General features: G+C 33.9%; 2 protein-coding genes across 3 annotated transcripts; both read left to right on the top strand.

The window, feature by feature from the left end:
• Positions 1 to 818: 818 nt before the first annotated feature.
• Positions 819 to 8,374, top strand: LOC114272113 (phosphoinositide phospholipase C 4). 2 transcript variants are annotated; one of them, XM_082907339.1, is made up of 10 exons: positions 819 to 1,605; positions 2,389 to 2,585; positions 5,471 to 5,606; positions 5,693 to 5,926; positions 6,034 to 6,269; positions 6,387 to 6,504; positions 7,150 to 7,302; positions 7,382 to 7,468; positions 7,629 to 7,872; positions 8,160 to 8,374. In XM_082907339.1, the coding sequence occupies exons 1-10, from the start codon at positions 1,288 to 1,290 to the stop codon at positions 8,162 to 8,164; spliced, it is 1,728 nt and encodes a 575-aa protein (XP_082763465.1). In that variant the 5' UTR covers positions 819 to 1,287; the 3' UTR covers positions 8,165 to 8,374. The 2 variants fall into 2 exon arrangements, with proteins under 2 accessions (XP_082763465.1, XP_028069586.2); XM_028213785.2 differs by lacking the exon at positions 8,160 to 8,374 and having other exon boundaries at positions 7,629 to 8,124.
• LOC114272114 (phosphoinositide phospholipase C 2) lies at positions 8,160 to 18,272 on the top strand. Its single transcript, XM_028213786.2, has 10 exons — positions 8,160 to 8,298; positions 10,457 to 11,188; positions 12,968 to 13,164; positions 14,022 to 14,157; positions 14,245 to 14,460; positions 14,548 to 14,753; positions 15,440 to 15,557; positions 16,921 to 17,064; positions 17,160 to 17,246; positions 17,786 to 18,272. The coding sequence occupies exons 2-10, from the start codon at positions 10,880 to 10,882 to the stop codon at positions 18,083 to 18,085; spliced, it is 1,713 nt and encodes a 570-aa protein (XP_028069587.2). The 5' UTR covers positions 8,160 to 8,298; positions 10,457 to 10,879; the 3' UTR covers positions 18,086 to 18,272.
• The last annotated feature ends 2,991 nt before the right edge of the window (positions 18,273 to 21,263 follow it).

Raw genomic sequence — 21,263 nt, 5'->3', positions numbered from 1 at the left:
AACAAGCGTGATTGCAAAAGACGAGGTTGGGGAAATTTTATATAAGTTTTAAAAGCGTGGTTACAAACCACGCTTTCACTTAAAGAAAAAAAATCGTATAAAAAGCGTGATTCACAAACACGCTTTTAGAAGAAATTTTTTTTTGCCAAAAAGCGTGGTTCATAACCACATTTTCAGAAGAAAAAAAATTTAAGCTAAAAGCGTGGTTCGTAACTATGATTTCAGAAGAAATTTTTTTTGGTTAAAAGCATGGTTTACAACCGCGCTTTCAGAACAAAAAAAATGTAAGTTAAAAGCGTGGTTAAAAATAGCGATTTCAGAAGAAAATTTGTTTAATTAAAAGCGCGTTTTGTAACCGCGCTTTCTTAATTAAAAGCGCGTTTTGTAACCACGCTTTTAAGACTTCCCAATTCTCACGCGGGACAAGCGCACAGACGTGAAAGCGTGGTTCTGAACCACGTTTTAGCCTATTTTGAGAAATCTTTCAAAACTAGGCCTAGTTTGGGAATTGAATTGATAATTTAGCTTATTTACGGAAATGACCCTTTAAATCATATTTTCTCTCTATTTTTTTTATATATTTAAAAAAAATCAAAAAAAAAACTTTTAATCTGTTTCTCAAACAAGTCTACTTGTCTAAAAAAAGTAATATTTAAAACTCTAAAAATTTTATCAAAATTTTCATTAAATACCTTATATAAGTGTGAGACTCATACAATATGAGTCTCATATAAATGTCACAAACATATAAAATTTTTAATAAAATTTTTAAGGCGCGTAGCATTTTTATTTAATAAATGATCAAACTTGCGATCGTCACGCCCAAGCCAACTATCATTCGTAATCATCCCCACCCAGACACTAGTAATAATTAAAAAAAAAAAGCGGGAAGGTGGTGCGTCAAACAAAAGCTTAACGCAATCACTGAGAAAAACCCCAGACAGACAGATCATTCACACAAACCAACAAAAAAAACAAATATAAAAACACATACACACGACGCGTTCAGATCAGAAATTCAGAATTTGTATGTATATATATAGATATACTGAACAAAGCAAAGCAAAGCATCCGAGCAAGAACGCGTTGCAATTCTCTCTCTCTCTCTCTTCTGACTCATCTTGTTCACTCCACGCACAGTCCTCGTATTCATCGATCTACACCTATCTGATCCTTTGATTTCTTCCTCATATATTTTATATATATATATATATATATATAGAGAGAGAGAGAGAGAGAGAGAGACTGTGAGTTTTGTACTTGGGTTTTAGAAAGAGAGAGAGACTCATGGGTAGTACTTACAGGATATGTGTGTGCTTCACGAGGAGATTCAAGGTCACGGAGGCGGATCCGCCGCCGGACGTCAAGGCAGCGTTCAACAAGTACTCGGAAGGTGGAGTCAACATGACGGCGGAGCAGTTCCGGCGGTTCCTGGCGGAGGTTCAGGGTGAAGCGGGTGCCACGATCGCCGACGCCGAGCGCATAGTGGAACAGATCCTCCATAAACGACACCATATTGCCAAATTCACAAGGCACACTCTCACTCTCGAAGATTTCCACCACTTCCTCTTTTCCGTCGATTTCAACCCCCCAATCGGATCTGAGGTATCCAAAAAATTTCATTTTTCAGATAGAAGTGTAAATTTGGAAATCTGAGAGTTAACTTCTGGGTTAGATTAATTTGTCTTTTGAATTTTTTACTTTTTCTATTGTTTGTTATTTCTCAGCAGCCAAACAAAGTACTAATTGGAGTTCAAGAGTTTTATTAAAGGAAATATTGAGGGAAAAAAAGGGGAAAAAGGGTTGAGTCCAGATTTGTTCTTTTTTTTCCTAAGTAGAAAGAATAGGGAGAAATTGAAACTATAGTGGTTGAATGGGGGGCAAAAATGGAATAGGCTCAATTTAGCCACCAAAACAAGCGTGTTAAAGACTTTTGATTCGGCTATATTTGTCAAAATCTTTTTGTTTTCGGTGCACTACAGGACCTTTTAGGGTTCTGCCACTTTTTATTTTTATTTTATTTTAGCGCCAGTGGTTGATAAGATGGCAACATTCAGAAACCCATTTGAGTCATATACATATACTGATTATGCAAGTCACTTGAGTGAGGTGAGTTGGAAATTTGCATATAATTTTGTTAATGAAGCTAATTACATTAGTGACATTGTGAAATACACGAAAGATTTTGTTTCCTAAACAGGAGAGTTTGGAAGTGGTTAACAACCACATGTTGGTGATAATTATGTCATGTTCACAAAAGTACCAAATTTTCTTTGTAATCTTGTTTATTGGTGGACATCATAAACAGAATGTATTATTATGTAGTTGTCTTACCATTCTATTCACTATGTCTGCACTTGTTAACCAGAAATATTTTGATCATTTCAGGTTCAACATGACATGAGTGCTCCGTTGTCTCATTACTTCATCTACACAGGGCACAATTCTTACTTGACTGGAAACCAGCTCAGCAGTGATTGCAGTGATGTCCCAATCATTAAGGCATTGAAAAGAGGTGTGAGGGTGATAGAGCTTGATGTATGGCCCAATTCGTCGAGAGATAATGTGAATGTTCTTCATGGAAGGTATGTGATTAATTTCCAAATCCGTAAGCCTTTGAATTGTCGTATTATAGTCTCCTCAACATGTCTCAATGTAGTAATCCCCTGAAATTGCGCTTCTTATATATATATTTTTCCCCTAGTTCTCTTTCTCTCTATCTCTCTCTCAAAGAGGGTAATTACTTTTTGGGAGGTGACTAACATGAGTCATGACTTAAGATAGGGATGCCCGTCTTTTATATAAAGCCCCTGCTATGTCAGAATTTTATGATAGATTTCGTACAAGGAGTTTAGGATCATGCTATGAATATATGCATGTTTAATTAATTAGAGTTTTCAATAAAGCCACCTTCATACATTTACATTATAAAGTACTTATATGCCAATTGCTTTTCGATGACATTTATACTTCACACATACTAAAGTATTTATCACACTAGATATAACTTTTGCTTATGTACATGGCCAAAAATAATGCTGTTCATGGTTTCCTTTCAACAAGTTTCGTACTTTATGACATCCCTCGTCTTAGTTAATTGCGTAGATTTCCAATTGTATTCATAATATAGTAAGTACATATGTTGCGTTTACGATTAATTATTCATGTTAAGTGAAAGTATACTTTTGTATAACAATTCACTAGCATTCCATGTTAAGTAAACTTCACTTTACCTGTTGTTTAGTTTGCACCCATGCCAGAGTAATTACATTTGTTTTTTGGTGGTATAACCAAAAAGCTGACTGTTGAATACAAAATTTGACAAATTGACATCATTGAAAATGGAAAGTAAGGGATAAATACATACTAATATTATGTGTATCTTGTGAAAAATATGTAAGAATATTCATTCTATATAAAATAACAGCCGGATAAAAAGGTAAACCAAAGCAAACCAAACCAAGCTTTGAGTCCCATCAAATGAGATCGGCTACCTGAATCCTTCTTCTCTACTCGGCTCTATCAAAGGCCATTTGGTTAGTCAAATTAAGTAGATCTATATCTCTATTTACAATGCTAGCTAACGTTAATCTATACCTATCCGGTCCCCTAACACTTTCATCTACCATCACTGCATCGCACCTCTTCACTACTGTCTCTGTTAGTCTTCGTTGAATATGACCAAACCATCTCAATCAATTATTTCTCAACTTATCTTCTATCGGTGCTATTCCTACCCATTCCTGAATACACTCATTCTTAATTCTGTCTTGTCTAGTTTTGCCACACATCCACCTTAGCATCCTTATTTTAGCAACACCCATCTTATCTATATGTTGTTTCTTGGTTGTCCAACACTCCGTCTCATACAACATCGCTGGTCTAATAGCCATTCTATAGAACTTATCTTTTAATCTAGTGGGTATTCGTTTATCGCACAGTATCCCAAATGCATTTTTCCGCTTAAATCATCCTGCCTTAATCCTATGGGCTACATCCGCATCAATCTTCCACGCTGCTGTGATAATTGACCCTAAATAATGAAAATGTTCACTCTTAGGCTGTTCTTGGTTCTCAATTTTCACTTCTCCTCTGCTTTCATTGTTACTGTTAATAAATTTAGACTCCATGTACTTTGTTTTAGTTCTGTTTATCCGGAATCCTTTAGATTTAAATGTTTTTCTCCAAATCTCTAATTTTGTGTTAAACTCCTTCTCTAGTTTCATCCACTAACATAACTGCCGGATAAAATGTATTCCAAATTATTTTTGGTGTGTTCTTCTTCACACTTACTGCTATCACAATAATAGAACATTAAGAGTTGCTATAGAAAACAAGAAGCATACTATGTTGGGTTTATAATATGTAAACTCACAATTTGAATATATAAAGCTTGTTCACCATAAAATTCTGCACGTGTCCATCTTTGTGTAGCATGGAAAATGGTTTTCCTCTTGTATCCTTTGGTGGAGGATTATTGTTGGATCAAGAGACCATCAACATTGATGGGTGCTGGTTTAGGAATCAAAGATAATAGGCATGACTGGCTTTTAGGGGGTCATGAATGTTTTGTTAATAAATTATTTTAGTTTGGTGGATTCTTCTGCCATGGGGAAGCAACTGGACATCACTTCTTTTTGGATTGAAGAGTGTAAAATAAAGTAAAATGTCCCATATATGTTTGGACCTTTATAGTTTTGACATTATTACATGGTTTATAGAGGAATTGGATAGAGGCCCATGGTAAGATTCCAATGTTGAGAGAGGTTGAATTTGCCCTATGTTGGTCCTTTCAGTATTGTGATGCCTAAATTGACTATTTTGGAATTTAATTTCTAGGTATTTATGTTGTTGATATGCACCTCTGCATCCTATACTATGTGCCTCTCTTTTGATCAGCCCAGTTGTTTTTTCCATGTACCTATCTTTGGAGGAAATTATTTCTTTCTTTCAAATCTTCTCCTCTAAACAAATTGTGCTCTCTATTTTAAAGGAAAATGTAAACAAGGAAACTAAAGAAGTTGTAGGAGTGGCGTATTCCTTTGAGCCAATAGTATTATCAGGTTTAAAAGTGAAGTTCTTTTGCAAAAGTTATACCTTCATCCTGGTGTATGGCTGAGCCTTTTGGGAGTTCCTAAAGAACTTAGCTATGTAAATGTATTCTCGCTATAAAACGAGATGTCCTCTTGAGATTTCCTTAATACAACCAATTCTTGTCAAGTTCTACAAAAACATGTTCTGTCCTATGCATGATAAGCCCAAGTGGGAAGAGATTGTTGGACATAGATCCATAACCAGCCAAGAACTGAGTTCAGTTTATGAATATTAACAACGAAAAAGAAAACAAAAGGGCATTAGCATCCTGCATATGTACTACTGAATTTACTTGAAGTCTGAGTGTGTTTCCATTCATTTTTTTCTTGTCTATTTCTTTGAGGATATCTCTAAACTTCTGTATTAAAGAAAACAGGACCCTGACAACTCCAGTGGAACTCATAAAATGTTTGAAGTCCATCAAAGAACATGCTTTTTCTGCTTCCCCATACCCTGTCATAATAACCCTGGAAGACCATCTCACGCCAGATCTTCAGGCTAAAGTTGCTCAGGTGATTTTTTTGCCTCCCATGAATTTTAACCATTTTTTTCTTAATTTGAATCTCCTTTTTATTTATTGCTTTTATTGTGTTTGCAGATGATCACTCAAACATTTGGAAAGATGTTGTTTTACCCTGAATCAGATCTAAAAGAATTCCCCTCACCAGAGGAATTGAAGTATCGCATTATCATTTCAACCAAACCTCCAAAAGAGTACCTTGAAGCTGAAAGTTTCAAGGGAAATAGCTCACAGAAAGTGAAGGATTCTGATGAAGATGTATGGGGCAAGGAACCATCAAATCTGACAACGGATCAGGAAAATGAGGATAAGGTGAGCTGGAAATGAAATGTGATGTGCCTTGGGCTCTCAGCTGAATCTTATCTAACACCTATATCTTTAGGTGTTTGCTTGTTGACGTTTGCTCTACTTGCTTGCAGGTTGATAATGATCAGAGCAATCACAATTTTGATGATCATGATACTGATGACTTCGATAAAAATTCATGTCCATCTGAACCACCTGCATACAAGTGTCTAATTGCTATTCATGCTGGAAAACCCAAAGGTGGCTTGAAGGAGGCGCTGAAAATTGAAAGTGGTAAAGTTAGACGCCTTAGTTTGAGCGAACAAGCGCTTGAAAAGGCTGCTGAAGCATATGGAATGGATGTTGTAAGGTAGATGCTAATCAAACAAAGTTCATGAGCATGGCTGTTTACATTATATGCTTTTGTAATTTCGTTGTTTAGAATTTTCTATTGACCAACTTGGTGGGTTTTATTTTTTGAATCTAGGTTCACTCAGAAGAATATTCTGAGAGTGTACCCTAAAGGTACTCGGTTTAACTCCTCCAATTACAAGCCTCAAATCGGTTGGATGCATGGAGCTCAAATGGTTGCATTTAATATGCAGGTCTCATTCTGTATTCTTAGTTACAATTTCCTAATGAATCATGCTACTTATAATCTATGCACCCTATTTCTTTCACAGTTTATTTATTTATTGTTAGTTCATTTTTTTTTTTTTTTAAAGTTTTTTGCACCAAAACTTCTATTGCTGCCCAAGTTTGGTAAATAGCATATGCATTCAGTGTTGTTCTCCACTGTATGTAAGAAGATTTTCAGATTTTCACACCCCCCCCCCCCCCCCCTTTTTTTTTTCTCCCTCTGTTAAAAAATAAAATAAAAACACTATTATGCCATTTGGAAGTGGTGCTTGATTTGCAGTATTCTGAGGTTTCTAGGCCATTGAGTTAAATAATTTAGATCTATAACGTTGATTGTTGAGAAGTTCAAATTAAAAAGAGAATACATGCATGTCTGATGTGTAGCAACATTAATAACATAGGAACGTAAGTAGCTGAAAAGAGAAATGCTCTCAGATGCTATACCAAATATGCTGTTTTGTATTAGAAATAAAATTTGTAACTGCAAGAGTTTATATTTTTTAATGTTAATTTAGAATAAATGACTTTTTACAAATTTTCTAATTTTAGAAGAAATGCCTGGTGTAATTTTCTGGTTGAAAGATCAACTCGTCCCACTGCTTCACTTTCAGGGGTATGGTAGAGCACTATGGTTGATGCACGGGATGTTTAGATCAAATGGAGGGTGTGGTTATGTGAAGAAGCCTGATCTTTTAATCAGCAGCAGACCACATAATGAGGTGTTTAATCCTAAAGCAAAGTTGCCAGCGAAGAAAACTTTAAAGGTCTCCCACCACTAAAAGCAAATATAGTTACATTTCCTTCCATCTATATAATTTCTAAGATGCTTTATGTTACCTGCAGGTGAAAGTATATATGGGTGATGGATGGCACTTGGATTTTAAACAAACTCATTTTGATTTGTATTCACCACCTGACTTCTACGCAAGAGTAAGTTATAGCCTTCCTCAACCAATATAGTCATGACACTACTTGGTTTACATTTCAATGGCTAAAATTGATTAAAACAAAGTTTAGTTCATATAAAGATAGGCCATAAAGTTACTTCCAATATTTGCTGTATGTATTTATGAGTCGACCTATTGAGCAGGTTGGGATTGCCGGAGTGCCTGCCGATGAGACAATGAAGAAAACAAAGACAAAGGAGGACAATTGGACGCCTGTTTGGGATGAAGAGTTCACTTTTCCATTGACTGTTCCTGAATTTGCTGTACTTCGAATTGAAGTGCATGAGTACGACATGTCTGAGAAGGATGATTTTGGTGGCCAGATTTGTTTACCTGTTTCTGAATTGAGGGAAGGGATCCGTGCAGTTCCTCTCTGTGATCAAAAGGGTGAGAAGTACAACTCAGTGAGGCTTCTCATGCGCTTTGAGTTTGTTTGAAATTTTCATTTTTGCCAACTTTCTTGTCTCTCTTGGTTGCAATTCCACATAGATAGTGTTTTTAATTTATTTTTCTTTTTCTTTCGGATCTGCTATTATTATTTGTTATTTGTTGCCTATTTGTGTTTATACCTTCTACTTGAATTTTTTGTATATACTCTTTTTTTGAAAAAAAATAAGTGAAGCTGTGCTCTTTATCTGATCGTAGTTCTTGTTGACTCATATGAGACTACTTAGATTGAAAATCAAGTGGATCGGATATGATTGCAATTTCATAGCAGTTGATATAGCTCATCCATCCGGTAGATTTTGCTGCGGCAGATATGGCACGGTGATGAAAACAATCAAAAGTGATCTTTGCATATTTCTGCTTAAGGTATTGTCCCGTGTCTGTGTAGTATCACCACCTGTACTAGACTATATTGGAGGATAAAATGCACTACAATTCTTAAGGTGGAGTCTTTGAAATTTGATTAATTTAATTTCAAATTAGAAAGTGAGACAAACTTAGGTAGCGTTTGGTTTATTTTTCAAAATTTAACTCTATTTTTAAATTATGATTTGGATGAAACAAGTTAACTAAATATATTTTTAAAATATAATTCAAAATTGCTTTTAAAATTTCTCTTATTATTATTATTATTAATTAATTAATTAATCACTTTTTTTTTTCTCATCTCTCCTCTCACATCCTATATATCAATCAATGAAAAACTAATTTTTTTTATTTTTTTATTTTTAATAAATCATCTCAAAATTATTTTCAAAACCTATAACCAAACAATTTTTTTTTTTTTTTTTTCAAATTATGATTCAAAAACTCAAAGCATAACTCTATATTCAAATTATTATTCTAAAACTAGACTTCTAGATTTTAGGAACATAATTGTATTTTATCCAAAAAAAAAAAAGGGTGATAGAAAAATAAAAACTATACAAATTATTTTGAGAAATGCCCACATTACACAACATTTATATTTGGGTAAGGAGTTGTCTGTAGTGATCTAAATACGTGTATTTTTGAAGTTTTTATGAAAAATGTGTAGAAAAATAAAGAAATGATATGACTCAAAAAAGATAAAAAAAAAATAAGTAAGTGCATCTTTTTAGTGCATCCCAAACAACCTCTAAATTGAAATTCTAAAAATATACAACAAATTTTATAATTTTGATGTAATTATAATTTTATCAATAATTCATTATATGAATAAAAAAAATTAATGTTGTCAGCTTTATATATCGATATGTATATATATATATATTTTATGTCTTCACTCCATATAATAGAATAGAATTCTTCACATACATTAGTTTTAATTATTTTAATCGGTATAGTTATGACAAGATTATAAATTATATTTGTATTTCCTTCAAATTACAAAGGAATTAGGGTTACTTATTACAATTATATATTTTGTTACTTTTGAGTAATGTTTGCAGTAGGAGTGTTCACGATTCAGTTGTGACAGAAGAATTTTAATCCGCCATCTGTTTGTCAGATGGGCGGATTAGAAAAAATAATCCGCATTCGTCCCCTCGAATTGACGGATGCGGATTGAGTAGATTGGTGGATGAATGTGAATCGGTTTGGCGGTTAAACTTTTACAAATTTTGAATATAATACAATTTGTCAATATTTTTTTTTTGATAATAATCCAACTCAACATAACCAAAAGATTATCAAATAAATTGTCAAATTACAATAATAAATACATATAAGAAAATCATAAACTGTGTTTGGTACAACTCTGAAACGTTAGTTCCAGGGCTTATTTCTCACGTGATGTTTGTTTACGCATTTCAAAATTTAATTCTATGATTACTTTTGAAAACTAAGTCGAGGGCGGAAAAATTTAGGCTACCCTATCGTCCCACGGGTTGTCCGGCCGGTTGACCGGAACGGTGTAATTTTTTTTTTTTTGCGCAATTGACATGTTAATTTTAATATATTCGAAAAAAATATTTTTCAAAATTTTTTAAATTTTTTATGAGCTTTAATAGAATTTTGAATTGTGTAATTAGTTATGAGTTGTAAGTTTTTGTATTAAATATCACATGTCACATCAAAAATTTCCCACTCAATTCAAAATTCTTTTCAAAACTCTTTCACCAAACAAAATTTTCACATTCAAATCATAATTTCAAAACTCACAAACTCAAAATACAACTCATACTCTCAAATTATATTTATAAAGTTTTACTAAACGCAACCATATATTTTTAAAACTATTTTATTACTTTTTTTTAATTCAAAAAATATTTAATTTGATTTTTTTTTATAAATAAAAAAATTAAGCTGTATATTTTTCACAAAAAATATCAAATATCAACATTTATCATTTGATAAAAGATTATCTAACCACTTTGTCAATTGAAGATATAAAGAGAATATTTAAACAAATTAAAAATATAAAATTTTATAAATTAGGGCTCGTAATTCGGTTGCAGCGAAAAGAAACATGAAATTGGTCATCCGTCCAAACCTACGCGGATCAATCCGTACCTGAATATCTACTGATCACCCTACTTTGCAGTCTGTGTGGCAGAGCATTGGGCAAGTTTCTTGGATAGCTTGATTGATACAAAACAAAACAGTCAGTGTGAATGAAGTTTCAGACCATCGCAAGCAATCTGTTTACTAGGAAACTGCCATATTTGTATATATACATATGTATGTATGCTACATTTGCATATCAATTCGTTTCTGGGTCGACAATGGTGTACATCTTCGTGATAAACATGGTGAGAACGAACATGTTCTCACTTTGCCAACACGCAATTCCAAAGAATCAGTATCCAAAAGTCTTTGCAACCTCACCTTCTTCCTTTATCCCAACAAGAATCTGTTCTTTACTGCACATATTTATATGCACACCAACTGCTTGTAGAAATGTCCATAAAACAATCGATCACACCACACCACACCAATCTTTCTCCCTCTCTGTGGGAAGAATCAGATGTCGCAGCAGTCTTTTAGGGTGTGCTTCTGTTGCCGGAGAATGTTCAGGGTAAGGGCGGCGGAGCCTCCGGAGGATGTGAAGGAATTGTTCAAAAGGTACTCGGAGAACGGTACGATGAGTTTGGATCAGCTGCTTCTGTTCTTGAGAGAGTCGCAAGGAGAGAAAAATGCGACGAAGGAGGAGGCGCAGGCCATCTTACACAGCCTCAAGCAACTCAACATTTTCCAGCGGAAGGGCCTCCATCTCGAAGCTTTCTTTCGGTTTCTCCTCGGTGACCTTAATTTTCCTCTCTCTCCATCTCTGGGGGTAATCTCTCTGTTTCTTCTTGTCCATTTTGTTTTTTGTGTTTTGTTTATTTGTAATCTGTACAATCCAATTGCTGTGTTTGGATGGAGTGATTTGGTGAGAGATGATGAGAAATCGAACTAGTTCACATGTTTGGTTTATAAATTAGGTGAGGAATGTTGAGAAAGATAATTCCTTTTTTTTTTTTTTCTGTTTCATTTCTTGCAAAAAGTGTGGTGAGATTAGTGAGAAATAAGGTTAATTGGTTATAAAATTTTTATAATATCGAGATTGCTCGTTAAAATACAGAAAAATAAATCTCATTTATATCCCCTCTCACATAGCTTTGTTTCTTACCTATCCAAAAATGATTTTCTTTTATTTTCTTTCCACACACTCCAAATGAAGTGTAAGGTTGTGTTTTTGGATTCATAAATTTGAAATGAAAAAATTGTCACTATTCATTTGAAGAGAATAGCTCAAATAATGTATATTAAGCTAATATTATCTGTCACACAAGGAAAAACTTAGCGTACAATGATAAAGATAACAGGAGACAAGACTTGATTCAAGATTTCCTGGAACCTGAACCCAAAGCTTTGATGCTATGTTAAGTTACCAATTGTCTTAAAAGACTAGCTATTAAAAAATGAATCCAAAATAATACATATATCAAGCTAACAAATATCAAGATTCTGGTGGATTTGATTATCTTTAATTTATCTACCTCTTTAGTTTCTCATTCCACCAATAATAGCTTAATCTCTTATATTTTTATAAAATTCAACTTCAAATTGTTCCATTTGAAATCTATTCGGCCAAACAAAGACTAACAGTTTTCTCAATCCACCCATAATAGCTTAATCTTATGTTTTTATAATATTTAACCTCAAATTCTTTCATTTGAAATCCATCCATCCAGCTTCCATGCAGAGACTGATAGTGTTCTTAATACATCTATAATAGCTTAATCTCTTGTGTTTTTATAAAATTTAACCTCAAATTCTTTCATTTAAAATTCATCCATCTAAACAGAGACTAAGGCTCCGTTTGTTTTTATGGATTTGAAATGCATGGCTTTGGCATTATTCATTCAAGAAGAAAGCAATATGAATAACTCAAATTTAGATTTGATAGTTTATCTAAGTATTTGAAGATTACATTAAAGAGCTTTTTCATGATGCATTTTTAATACCTTTTATTTGAAATCATGCTAAGAATTCTCCTTTTAGCTACAAAGATGCTAGTAAAATTCATTTTTTTCTAGTTTTTCTATCTACCTATAATAGGTAACTCTAATAATTTTATAATCCAACCTCAAATCCATTGATTTGAAATCCACATCTATGCAAACAGAGCCTAATAGTTTTTTAAAGCATTGCAAATACTGGTGTAACAATTCTGAAACTTCAATTTTAAAAAAATTCTCTTTCTTTGTATATTGTACATGCCAAACTATCATACATTTAGCTTCTACTTGAATTTTGGATGTCATGAATGTTACATATAAATCTGGATGAATATTTATACCTTTCAACCAAATTAAGTTTGTAGGATAAGGATAGCTTATAGACGTCAACATGCTTGTAAGTGAAAGTAATTCTGACAAAGGATATAAATCAGACAAATTCAAATTAAGTTTATATGATTAGGCTGAGTTTATAATTTTTTGTATAGATTCTCAATTAAGCACCTTCTTTGTTATATACTATTCAATTTTACCCAAAAAAAAATTATAAATTTGTGCACTTTACAAAATCATTGACATGAAATGAATTATGAAACATTTATTTGGACCAGGTGCATCATGACATGAATGCTCCATTGGCACATTATTTCTTGCACACAGGCCACAACTCGTACTTAACAGGAAACCAACTCAGTAGTGACTGCAGTGTTGAGCCTATCAAAAAAGCTCTAACGAGAGGTGTAAGAGTTATTGAACTGGACTTATGGCCAAATGCGGAAAAACATGAGGCTGAAGTTCGCCATGGAGGGTATGAAACCAACCTGCATTTGTTTACAAGATTTTCAACTCAATATGGTTTATTTTGAGTTGATGGTGATGTGTAGGTCTTTTTCTATTATCTTCTCAATTTATACTCGTTGCACAAATGGCACAAATGGAAAAGACAAAAGAAAAGAAAAGAAGAAGAAAAGGGAGAAAAAGGATAAGAGAGGATGAGAGAATGGCATTAAAAAGCATGAAGGGAGGTTAGGTTTTGTACTTCACGTCTCTCAGCTAATGAAAATTTATTCTTACACTGCTTTCACTTAACCATTACTCTCTTTGAAGCACCTCTAACCTTCTAGAAAAATCTAGGGTAAACTACCAATAGGTCCTAATAGTTTGACTTTAATTCTCATCAAGTCCTATTGAAAATAAGTCTTGGTAAAATTGTCGCTAAAAATAATTTTTTTGTGACAATTTTTTATGTATGTCGCTAAAAATTGACAATTAGTGACTTTTTTTTGTCATGATTTTTATAAATTGTCACTAAAACTTACAATTAGTGACGTTTTTTGTGACAAATTTTTTCCATAGGACCTATTAGATAATAAGTCCACTTATTAAGACCTACACGTAAGTATCCCTAGAATCTACTCATTTTTCTAGGAAATCTGCATGACCATTTGGATCCCATATTTTTTTTCTTCATTGTGTCACACTTTGGTTTTCATCATGGACAAAAACCAATTATATAAACGACCTTACTATTTGTGGATATAATGTATTGTGTGTACACTTGGCCAAAAATTATTGGCATTCATGAAATCTGATATCCCATATTTTAAGGACTACATTTATTTGCTCTATTTGATTCAATTGGTTGTTTTTTCTTTGTGATTTTAGAACACTGACCACTCCAGTAGAACTCATCTCATGTTTGCGGGTGATTAAGGATTATGCATTTGTTGCTTCTGAATATCCTGTTGTAATAACTTTTGAAGACCATCTTACTTCAGATCTTCAAGCTAAAGTGGCTACTGTGAGTATCTATACATTCTGTGGCCTTTAACCTTTCTACTTGTTTTAAATTGTACCAATTTGTTACTGCAAATAAGTTTTCCTGTAGTTGGTCACTGAAACATTTGGAGTCACACTGTTTCACCCCGAGTCAGACTTAAAGGAGCTCCCTTCACCAGAATCACTGAAAAAAAAGATTATTATCTCAACCAAACCACCAAAAGAATACCTAGAATCTGATATGAAGCAAAAAGTGAATTCAAAGAAGGTGAAGGCTTCAGCAGAGGAAGAACCTAGGGAAAATGAAATTCAAACAGATGATAAGGTGCATGTGTATTAAAATTTGTTTTGCTTTTACTCTTAGTGCATCAATTATTATTTCCTTAATTTTGGGCTTACCATTTGCAAGCAGGATGAACTAGATGAGGGAGAACCTCAGGATGAAGATATACAGCATGCTGTTCCTGAATATAGGCGTTTAATTGCCATTCATGCTGGGAAGTTGAAAGGCGGAATACATAACTGGTTTCTTGATGATCCAAATAAAGTTAGACGCCTTAGCTTGAGCGAGCAAGAGCTTGAAAATGCTATAACAGAATATGCACCCCATATCGTCAGGTGATTGCAAGATTTTCAGAATGATCCATTTAAAAAGTGGCTTCTATCTATGTTATCATGCTTTATACGTGTTTGTCTATTGCATTTATCAGAGTTTTTTAATCCACTTAAATTGCAAACCTATGGCTACTGAAACAAGAACAATCAGTATTACATCATTGCAACTGTTATTCTTGAAGGAAATTGCAGAATCACCTTAGACATTTCCAAAATCAGTATTTTATGGTGGTGGGCATGGTGACTATGGTGAGGTTGAGACCATGACTTTGGGAAACCCAACCTTTCAAGGGCTGACTGCATTAGGGTCGTGACTAATTGAGGAATCATGTCATCCAAGCATCATGTGCTAAAATTTAGACAATTATTTTTCTGAGCCAATTCATTAGCTCGCCTGAAACATTCGTAAATTGAGGTTCATGCACAAGAATTCTGATCCAGACATGCTCGATATTTCTTTAGGAAACCCTTGGAATTTAATTATTCTTATTGTGACCATAACTGCCACAATTGTTTTAACATTGGGCAATGCTATGCATACATAGATTTCTTACTCATGTTTCTTACCCATTAGATACAAAGTAGTGGGGCCAACTTGTTTATTTAGCATTTTCCTTTAACATTGGGTGTTCACTAAATATCTCGCTTTCACATCTGGATAATTCAGTATAATTACTTTTGTTGTTAAGGTTTACCCAGCGGAATTTACTGAGAGTATACCCTAAGGGTATACGCTTCGACTCATCTAATTACAATCCTTTAGTTGGATGGGCACATGGAGCTCAAATGGTTGCATTTAACATGCAGGTCAGATTTCTTGTTTTGTTATCTACATTGAAGACTAAATTTTCCAACTTTTAGTAACGTTTTCAAACACTTTCCATTGTTGCATAAAATCTAATTTTTTTGTGCTCATGTTCTACTTGTAAATGGAAATACATAATGAAGCAATACCAACCAGATTTGAATGTGGTCTTATTGCAAACAAATGTATCCTCTATTTGCCTCTTCTCTCTCTCTCTCTCTCTGAATTTGGGAGTACATTATGATTACCAGTTTGGTCAAGTTGTTCTAGCTATGTAGTCCCCAATCCATGCTTGGACAACTGCTAGATCATATCTTTGGAAGCATTGTGCCAATTAATATTTTCTGACAGAATAGACCATAAAACTGCAGTAGTCTTTGATCCAGCACTGTCAGAAACAGTTATTGGAGAGAACTTTTATGCTGGGATGTGAAGAGGTACTAATCAGCAAGCAACAGTTATCTTCGTTAGTGAGGAGGCTGCCTAAAACCTTTTTGGGCCATGTTTGTTTGGCTCTTTGGGGAGGGGAATTGAACTAATAGTCCGTGGGATCCATCTAAAGAGTGTTTGGTTGGGGACACGAGTGAGGGGATTAATTATCCCCTTGGACTAATAATCCCCCCATTAGTGAATTTTTAAATAGTTTTTATGCAAAATTTATATTTTTTAGAACAAAAAAAATAATTATAATATTAAAAAAATACTAAAAATTAAAAAATAATAATTTTATATATTAATACTATCTATAGTATTACTAATCTGGTGAGTGGTATACAAATAAACACTCTTTATCCTACATCTCCAACTTAGGCCTCGTTTGGGAACAATCTATTTTAGTAATTTTTTGATTTTTTACGAAAAGATATGTAAAAAAGTAGAGAGAATGATGTGACAACTTATAATAACTTTTTTGGCTAAAACAAAAGGTTGACCCAAGCGTAGTCTCATCATCATCTTAGTTGTTAGAGGATATAAATTATAATTATCAAGATTGACCCAAGTAAAATGTTAACAACCAAGGAAAAATTGGTTGAATTAGTTGAGGGTAGATCACACAACCTTTTTGGACACTTTTCTTTTTTTATTAATTAAAAATTTGAGCAACTTTAGGAAAGAGATTTGAGATGTGAGGGGATTTCTTTTACTGGAAGCACAATTACCTAATAGTTTTGTGTCTTGCATGATTAGTCCTTGCTTTGGTGCTTTGTTCTTATTTATAACTGTTTAATTGGTGAAATAGGAATATGGATTTCAAATTTATCAAAAAAGATTCCTTTATTTTATTCTTGAAGGAAAATTATTTGTCAGACCATTTGCCTATACGTGATTTAGCCTTCCTTCTCTATTTTCCTTTGCATTTAACAGGGATACGGAAAGTTCCTTTGGATCATGCATGGAATGTTCAGAGCTAATGGTGGCTGTGGTTATGTGAAAAAGCCAGGTTTCCTATTGAATGATAAAGTGGATTTTGATCCGAGAAAGGAATTACCAATTAAGCAAATATTGAAGGTGTGGAATTCTCCCAGAAATGCAATGTTAGATTTCTTCTGTGTCTCTCTCTCCCCCTTTAAAGTGAATCTCTGTTAACCTTCATCACTGAGCAGGTAAAAGTTTATCTGGGGGACGGATGGCATTTAGATTTCTCCCGTACACACTTTGATACGTATTCCCCACCAGACTTCTATGCGAGGGTATGATCTAAGACAACGAAAATTTATATTTATCTGAATATTTATCTCTCTTATTCCATATTGATTGTATATATTTCTGTATATAGCAACACACAACAGTGTACTTAGTTTTTTAATTCTCAGCTATGGACAGACTATCTACTTAGGGGCTGTTTGGTGCAACTTATGGAGTTGCTTATACCTTTTTTATTTTGAAAATTTGTTCCAGATTATTTGGTTCTGCATACAGCTTATAAAGCATAAATAGCTTAGATAAGCATCCTCCCCCCCCCCCCCCCCCAAAAAAAAAAAAAAAGCAAAAAAAAAAAATTTCATTTATTGGGAAGAGGAGGGGATGGGGTGCTTTCAACTTTTATTTTCTGATTATCAACTTTCAACTTGACAGAAGTTGCACTAAACAACTTTGAAGGGCTCTTGAATACATGCTTCGAGTTCTTGAACTTCAAAAGTTGAATGCGCATCAAAGTGTCCTTGTCTTTGTTGTTTCAGTACCTTGAAGCTAAATAATATTTCTCATTGAAATCATTATGGCTTTGCAGGTTGGTATTGCAGGAGTACCAAAGGATTCGATAATGAAAAGGACAAAAGCGATTGAGGATGAGTGGGTGCCAGTATGGAACGAGGAATTTGAATTCCCTCTCAGGGTTCCTGAATTGGCTTTGCTTCGGATTGAAGTGATGGAGTATGACACATCGGGTAAGAACGATTTTGGAGGCCAAACGTGCTTCCCCGTTTCAGAATTAAGAAGTGGACTACGAGCTGTTCCACTGAATGATCGTAAGGGACAACAATACAATTCTGTTCGACTTCTTATGCGTTTCAAACTGATAGATGTTTGAGACCTCCAAAATATCACTCCCTAACATGGAACTGTTTGATGTTACATTCCTATTTCATTGAAGTTATCATTCCTCTGTGTACAATACCTTATTAAATCTGCTACGCTCACAATAAACATTGTAATATCCCATCTTATTTAAAATTCGATAAATCGAATTCTATAAAAATATTACGATGCTTAAGATATACACGTTATTATTAGTGTAAATTGTTTGTCATAAGAGTTAAGTGGCTATAAGTCCATTGAGGTTGGTGAAAGTTAATTATCATGTAGACCCACATGTCTCTTATCTTCATTAACCTTTTAAACTAAGACACCTGATGATCTTGACTTAATAATCCAATTATTGGATCCTGATATTTTATTACTATTTCTTTTAATCTCCAACGAGGATCACGTCACATGCTTTATACATTATTAAATTTCTTGAATCTACGCATTCATCAAGTCTTGTTTTAACTAGGGTTGTAGTCGTTCGGTACGGTCAGTATCTAGATAAAAAATTACACTGAGTTAATAATGTTGGTTTTATTATTTTAAACACTGGTATAGGTCGTTTCTCTTATCAAACCGCACCGAATCGAACAGATTGAAACGGTTCGGTTCGATGCGATTTAATCGGTCTAGAATTTTTCAAACTTAAGTCACTTTTAAATGTAATCACTAATCTATATAAAAATATTAAATTAGTTATTTGTCCACCATTTTAAAGATATCCAATCTATTCATTTAATAAATACTTTCCAATTTCTACATTAACAAAAATATAAAAAAAAAAAAGAGTTAAAAAATACTAAGATTTCAAGAATAATGAGTTAGAGTTAAGATTATATATAATAAGAGTTACAAACCTAGGTAACAAAGATGATAAAATTAATTAATTAAAGTTAATAATTTATTATACTTATTAAAATCATTATATTATTAGATTATATACATATATTATAAATACAATACATATTGAAGCGGTCGGTTTCGATTTAGTTCGATACACAAAGTGTTTGAACCAATACCGAACTGAAAATAAAAAAAAATCAAATTTAAAAATCACACAAACTGATTCTTGTTAAAAAATAGATTAAATATAACCGATTTAGTCTAATTCAATCGGTTTGATGGATTTTTTTGATTTCCCTTAACTCCCCAGTTTCAATCCAGCCTGTACCTGTTGAGATTGGGCACCACTGTTGCCTTATCCGCGGATTTCCAATCAACCCTCAAGACATTAGTTTGGTTAAGGGCCGAATTAGACACAAACACGTGGATAGACCGAACGCACAAATTTCGTAATATTTATTTATTTATGTCTATTATGAATTTTTGTGTTCTTGACATTTCTTGTTGGTTGTTTAGCACTGCATTCCTGAGCCAATTCAAATAATGACTTTAGTCAATATGCATGCATCAATGACTACAACTAAAGTATTAATATTTGGAAAAAACAGTTTAGAGTCCCTCTTCCACTTTTCGTAATGGAAGAGATTTACAAAATTATTTTTTAATGTCTAAGGTCCCTAAATATGTATTAGAGAAATTTGGTCCAAGTCAAAGAAGAGGTGGATTGATTGGTCGAAGATGAGATGCGTCGCAGCTCCAAGAAACCCTCCGATTTCCTCAATGACTTCCCTTCTCTTCCCATTTTCAACTTCCAGGTTCTCTCTCCCAACTAAACATTGTGGATCGATAGGTCGAAGATGAGATGCGTCATCGGTCAGCTAATCTTCGGATAGATTGCCACTGTTCTCGCCGTAACTCAATCCCCATCGCCATCACCTCCACCATGGTCGCTATCGCACTCTTAGGGACCGTCATCGATCAGCCAATCTTCGGATACCTTGGCGATCGTATGGGCCGACGGCATGTCTACGGCCTCGCACTTATGTGCATGGTGCTCAGCTCTATTGGGTGCGGATTCTCTATCTGCACTTTCGCGACCTGTGTATTGGTGAGTCTGGGTTTTTTCAGGATTGATGATGGGTCGAGTGACAGGTTGAACCCCAGTTTTTTGATAGAACCATGTGATGCTAAACTCTGGGAAGCCAGGTATCCAATGAGTCTATTTGAAGATTTTGATTTTGTGTCATCTGGGAACATGATTGAAGAGATCTTTGGCCCAAACACTGAAACTAGTAAGTTGAGTGGTGAAGAAAAGCATTAGATAGTGGTTCTTCAGATGATCATTTGAACTGAATTTTCTCTGAGTTGAAACCAGAGAAATTCTCTAATTTTTGAACTGAATTTTCTCTAGGTTGAAACCAGAGAAATTCTCTAGTTTTCTCTGGATTTCAGTGAATTTCTCTGTGTTGGAGGGCTATTTTCTCTGAGTTTGAGTAAATTTCTCTGGGAGAAGAACCCAAATGTCGGAGTTAGAAGAAGAACCCAAATGTCATGATGTTGCTCATAATTCCAGTCACAGCAGCAACAAAGAGAGTAATGGTGCAATGGTGAAGAGAGTAATGGACCAGAGAAATTTGAATTTTCTCTGGGTTCATTTTGACCGGTTTCTTTCGAGGCGAGCTATTGATGTAAGTTTGATTTCAATTTCAATTTTGATTATGAATTTTAAAGTTTTTTGGTTGATTGGTGGTTATTATAATTAAAAGCAGAGTGACAAGTGGTGGGCAATGCAATTGTTATCAGTGGCGTGCTTGTCTTTGGCAACGAAGATGGAGGAATACAGAGTACCATCACCCTCAGAGTTTCAATTGGAATGTAACTTTGAGAGCAAAGTTATTCAGAGAATGGAGCTTTTGGTATTGAATGCATTGGAGTGGATAATGAGTTCAGTCACTCCTTTTACTTTCATTCATTACTCCATCAGAACCTTTGGAAACCAGCACTCTCCACCAAGGAATGTGGTTTCTAGAACTGTACACCTCATTTTGGCTATAATGAGAGGTAAATTTTAGACAGAATTGAATTTCTCTGAATTGAATTTTCTCTGGTTTGGACCAGAGAATTTATCTAGATTAAATTTTCTCTGGTTGAATTTTCTTTGGATTGAATTTTCTCTGGATCGAATTTTTTCTGGATTGATGTTGAGGAACCTTAGACATTATAAAAATATTGAGTGTCATTTATGCTATAAAATCATAATACCAGGGATCTTAAAAAAAAATCCCTTAATTTTTTTTTAGAAATATAAATATTTATATTTTTATATTATGTTTGAATCA

Source organism: Camellia sinensis, chromosome 14 (assembly GCF_055761805.1).
Source record: "Camellia sinensis isolate YWXY chromosome 14, ASM5576180v1, whole genome shotgun sequence".
In the NCBI taxonomy this organism is placed as follows: domain Eukaryota; kingdom Viridiplantae; phylum Streptophyta; class Magnoliopsida; order Ericales; family Theaceae; genus Camellia; species Camellia sinensis.
Note: the sequence above shows the minus strand (reverse complement) of the source record. Positions and strands in the feature narration are given on the sequence as shown.

Coding starts and splice junctions, on each gene's coding strand:
- LOC114272113 (XM_028213785.2), top strand. CDS start 1,288: ATGGGTAGTACTTACAGGATATGTGTGTGCTTCACGAGGAGATTCAAG. Junction 5,927..6,033: donor ATCAGGAAAATGAGGATAAG/GTGAGCTGGAAA, acceptor ACTTGCTTGCAG/GTTGATAATGATCAGAGCAA. Junction 7,469..7,628: donor CACCTGACTTCTACGCAAGA/GTAAGTTATAGC, acceptor CCTATTGAGCAG/GTTGGGATTGCCGGAGTGCC.
- LOC114272114 (XM_028213786.2), top strand. CDS start 10,880: ATGTCGCAGCAGTCTTTTAGGGTGTGCTTCTGTTGCCGGAGAATGTTC. Junction 13,165..14,021: donor GCTGAAGTTCGCCATGGAGG/GTATGAAACCAA, acceptor TTGTGATTTTAG/AACACTGACCACTCCAGTAG. Junction 17,065..17,159: donor CAATTAAGCAAATATTGAAG/GTGTGGAATTCT, acceptor ATCACTGAGCAG/GTAAAAGTTTATCTGGGGGA.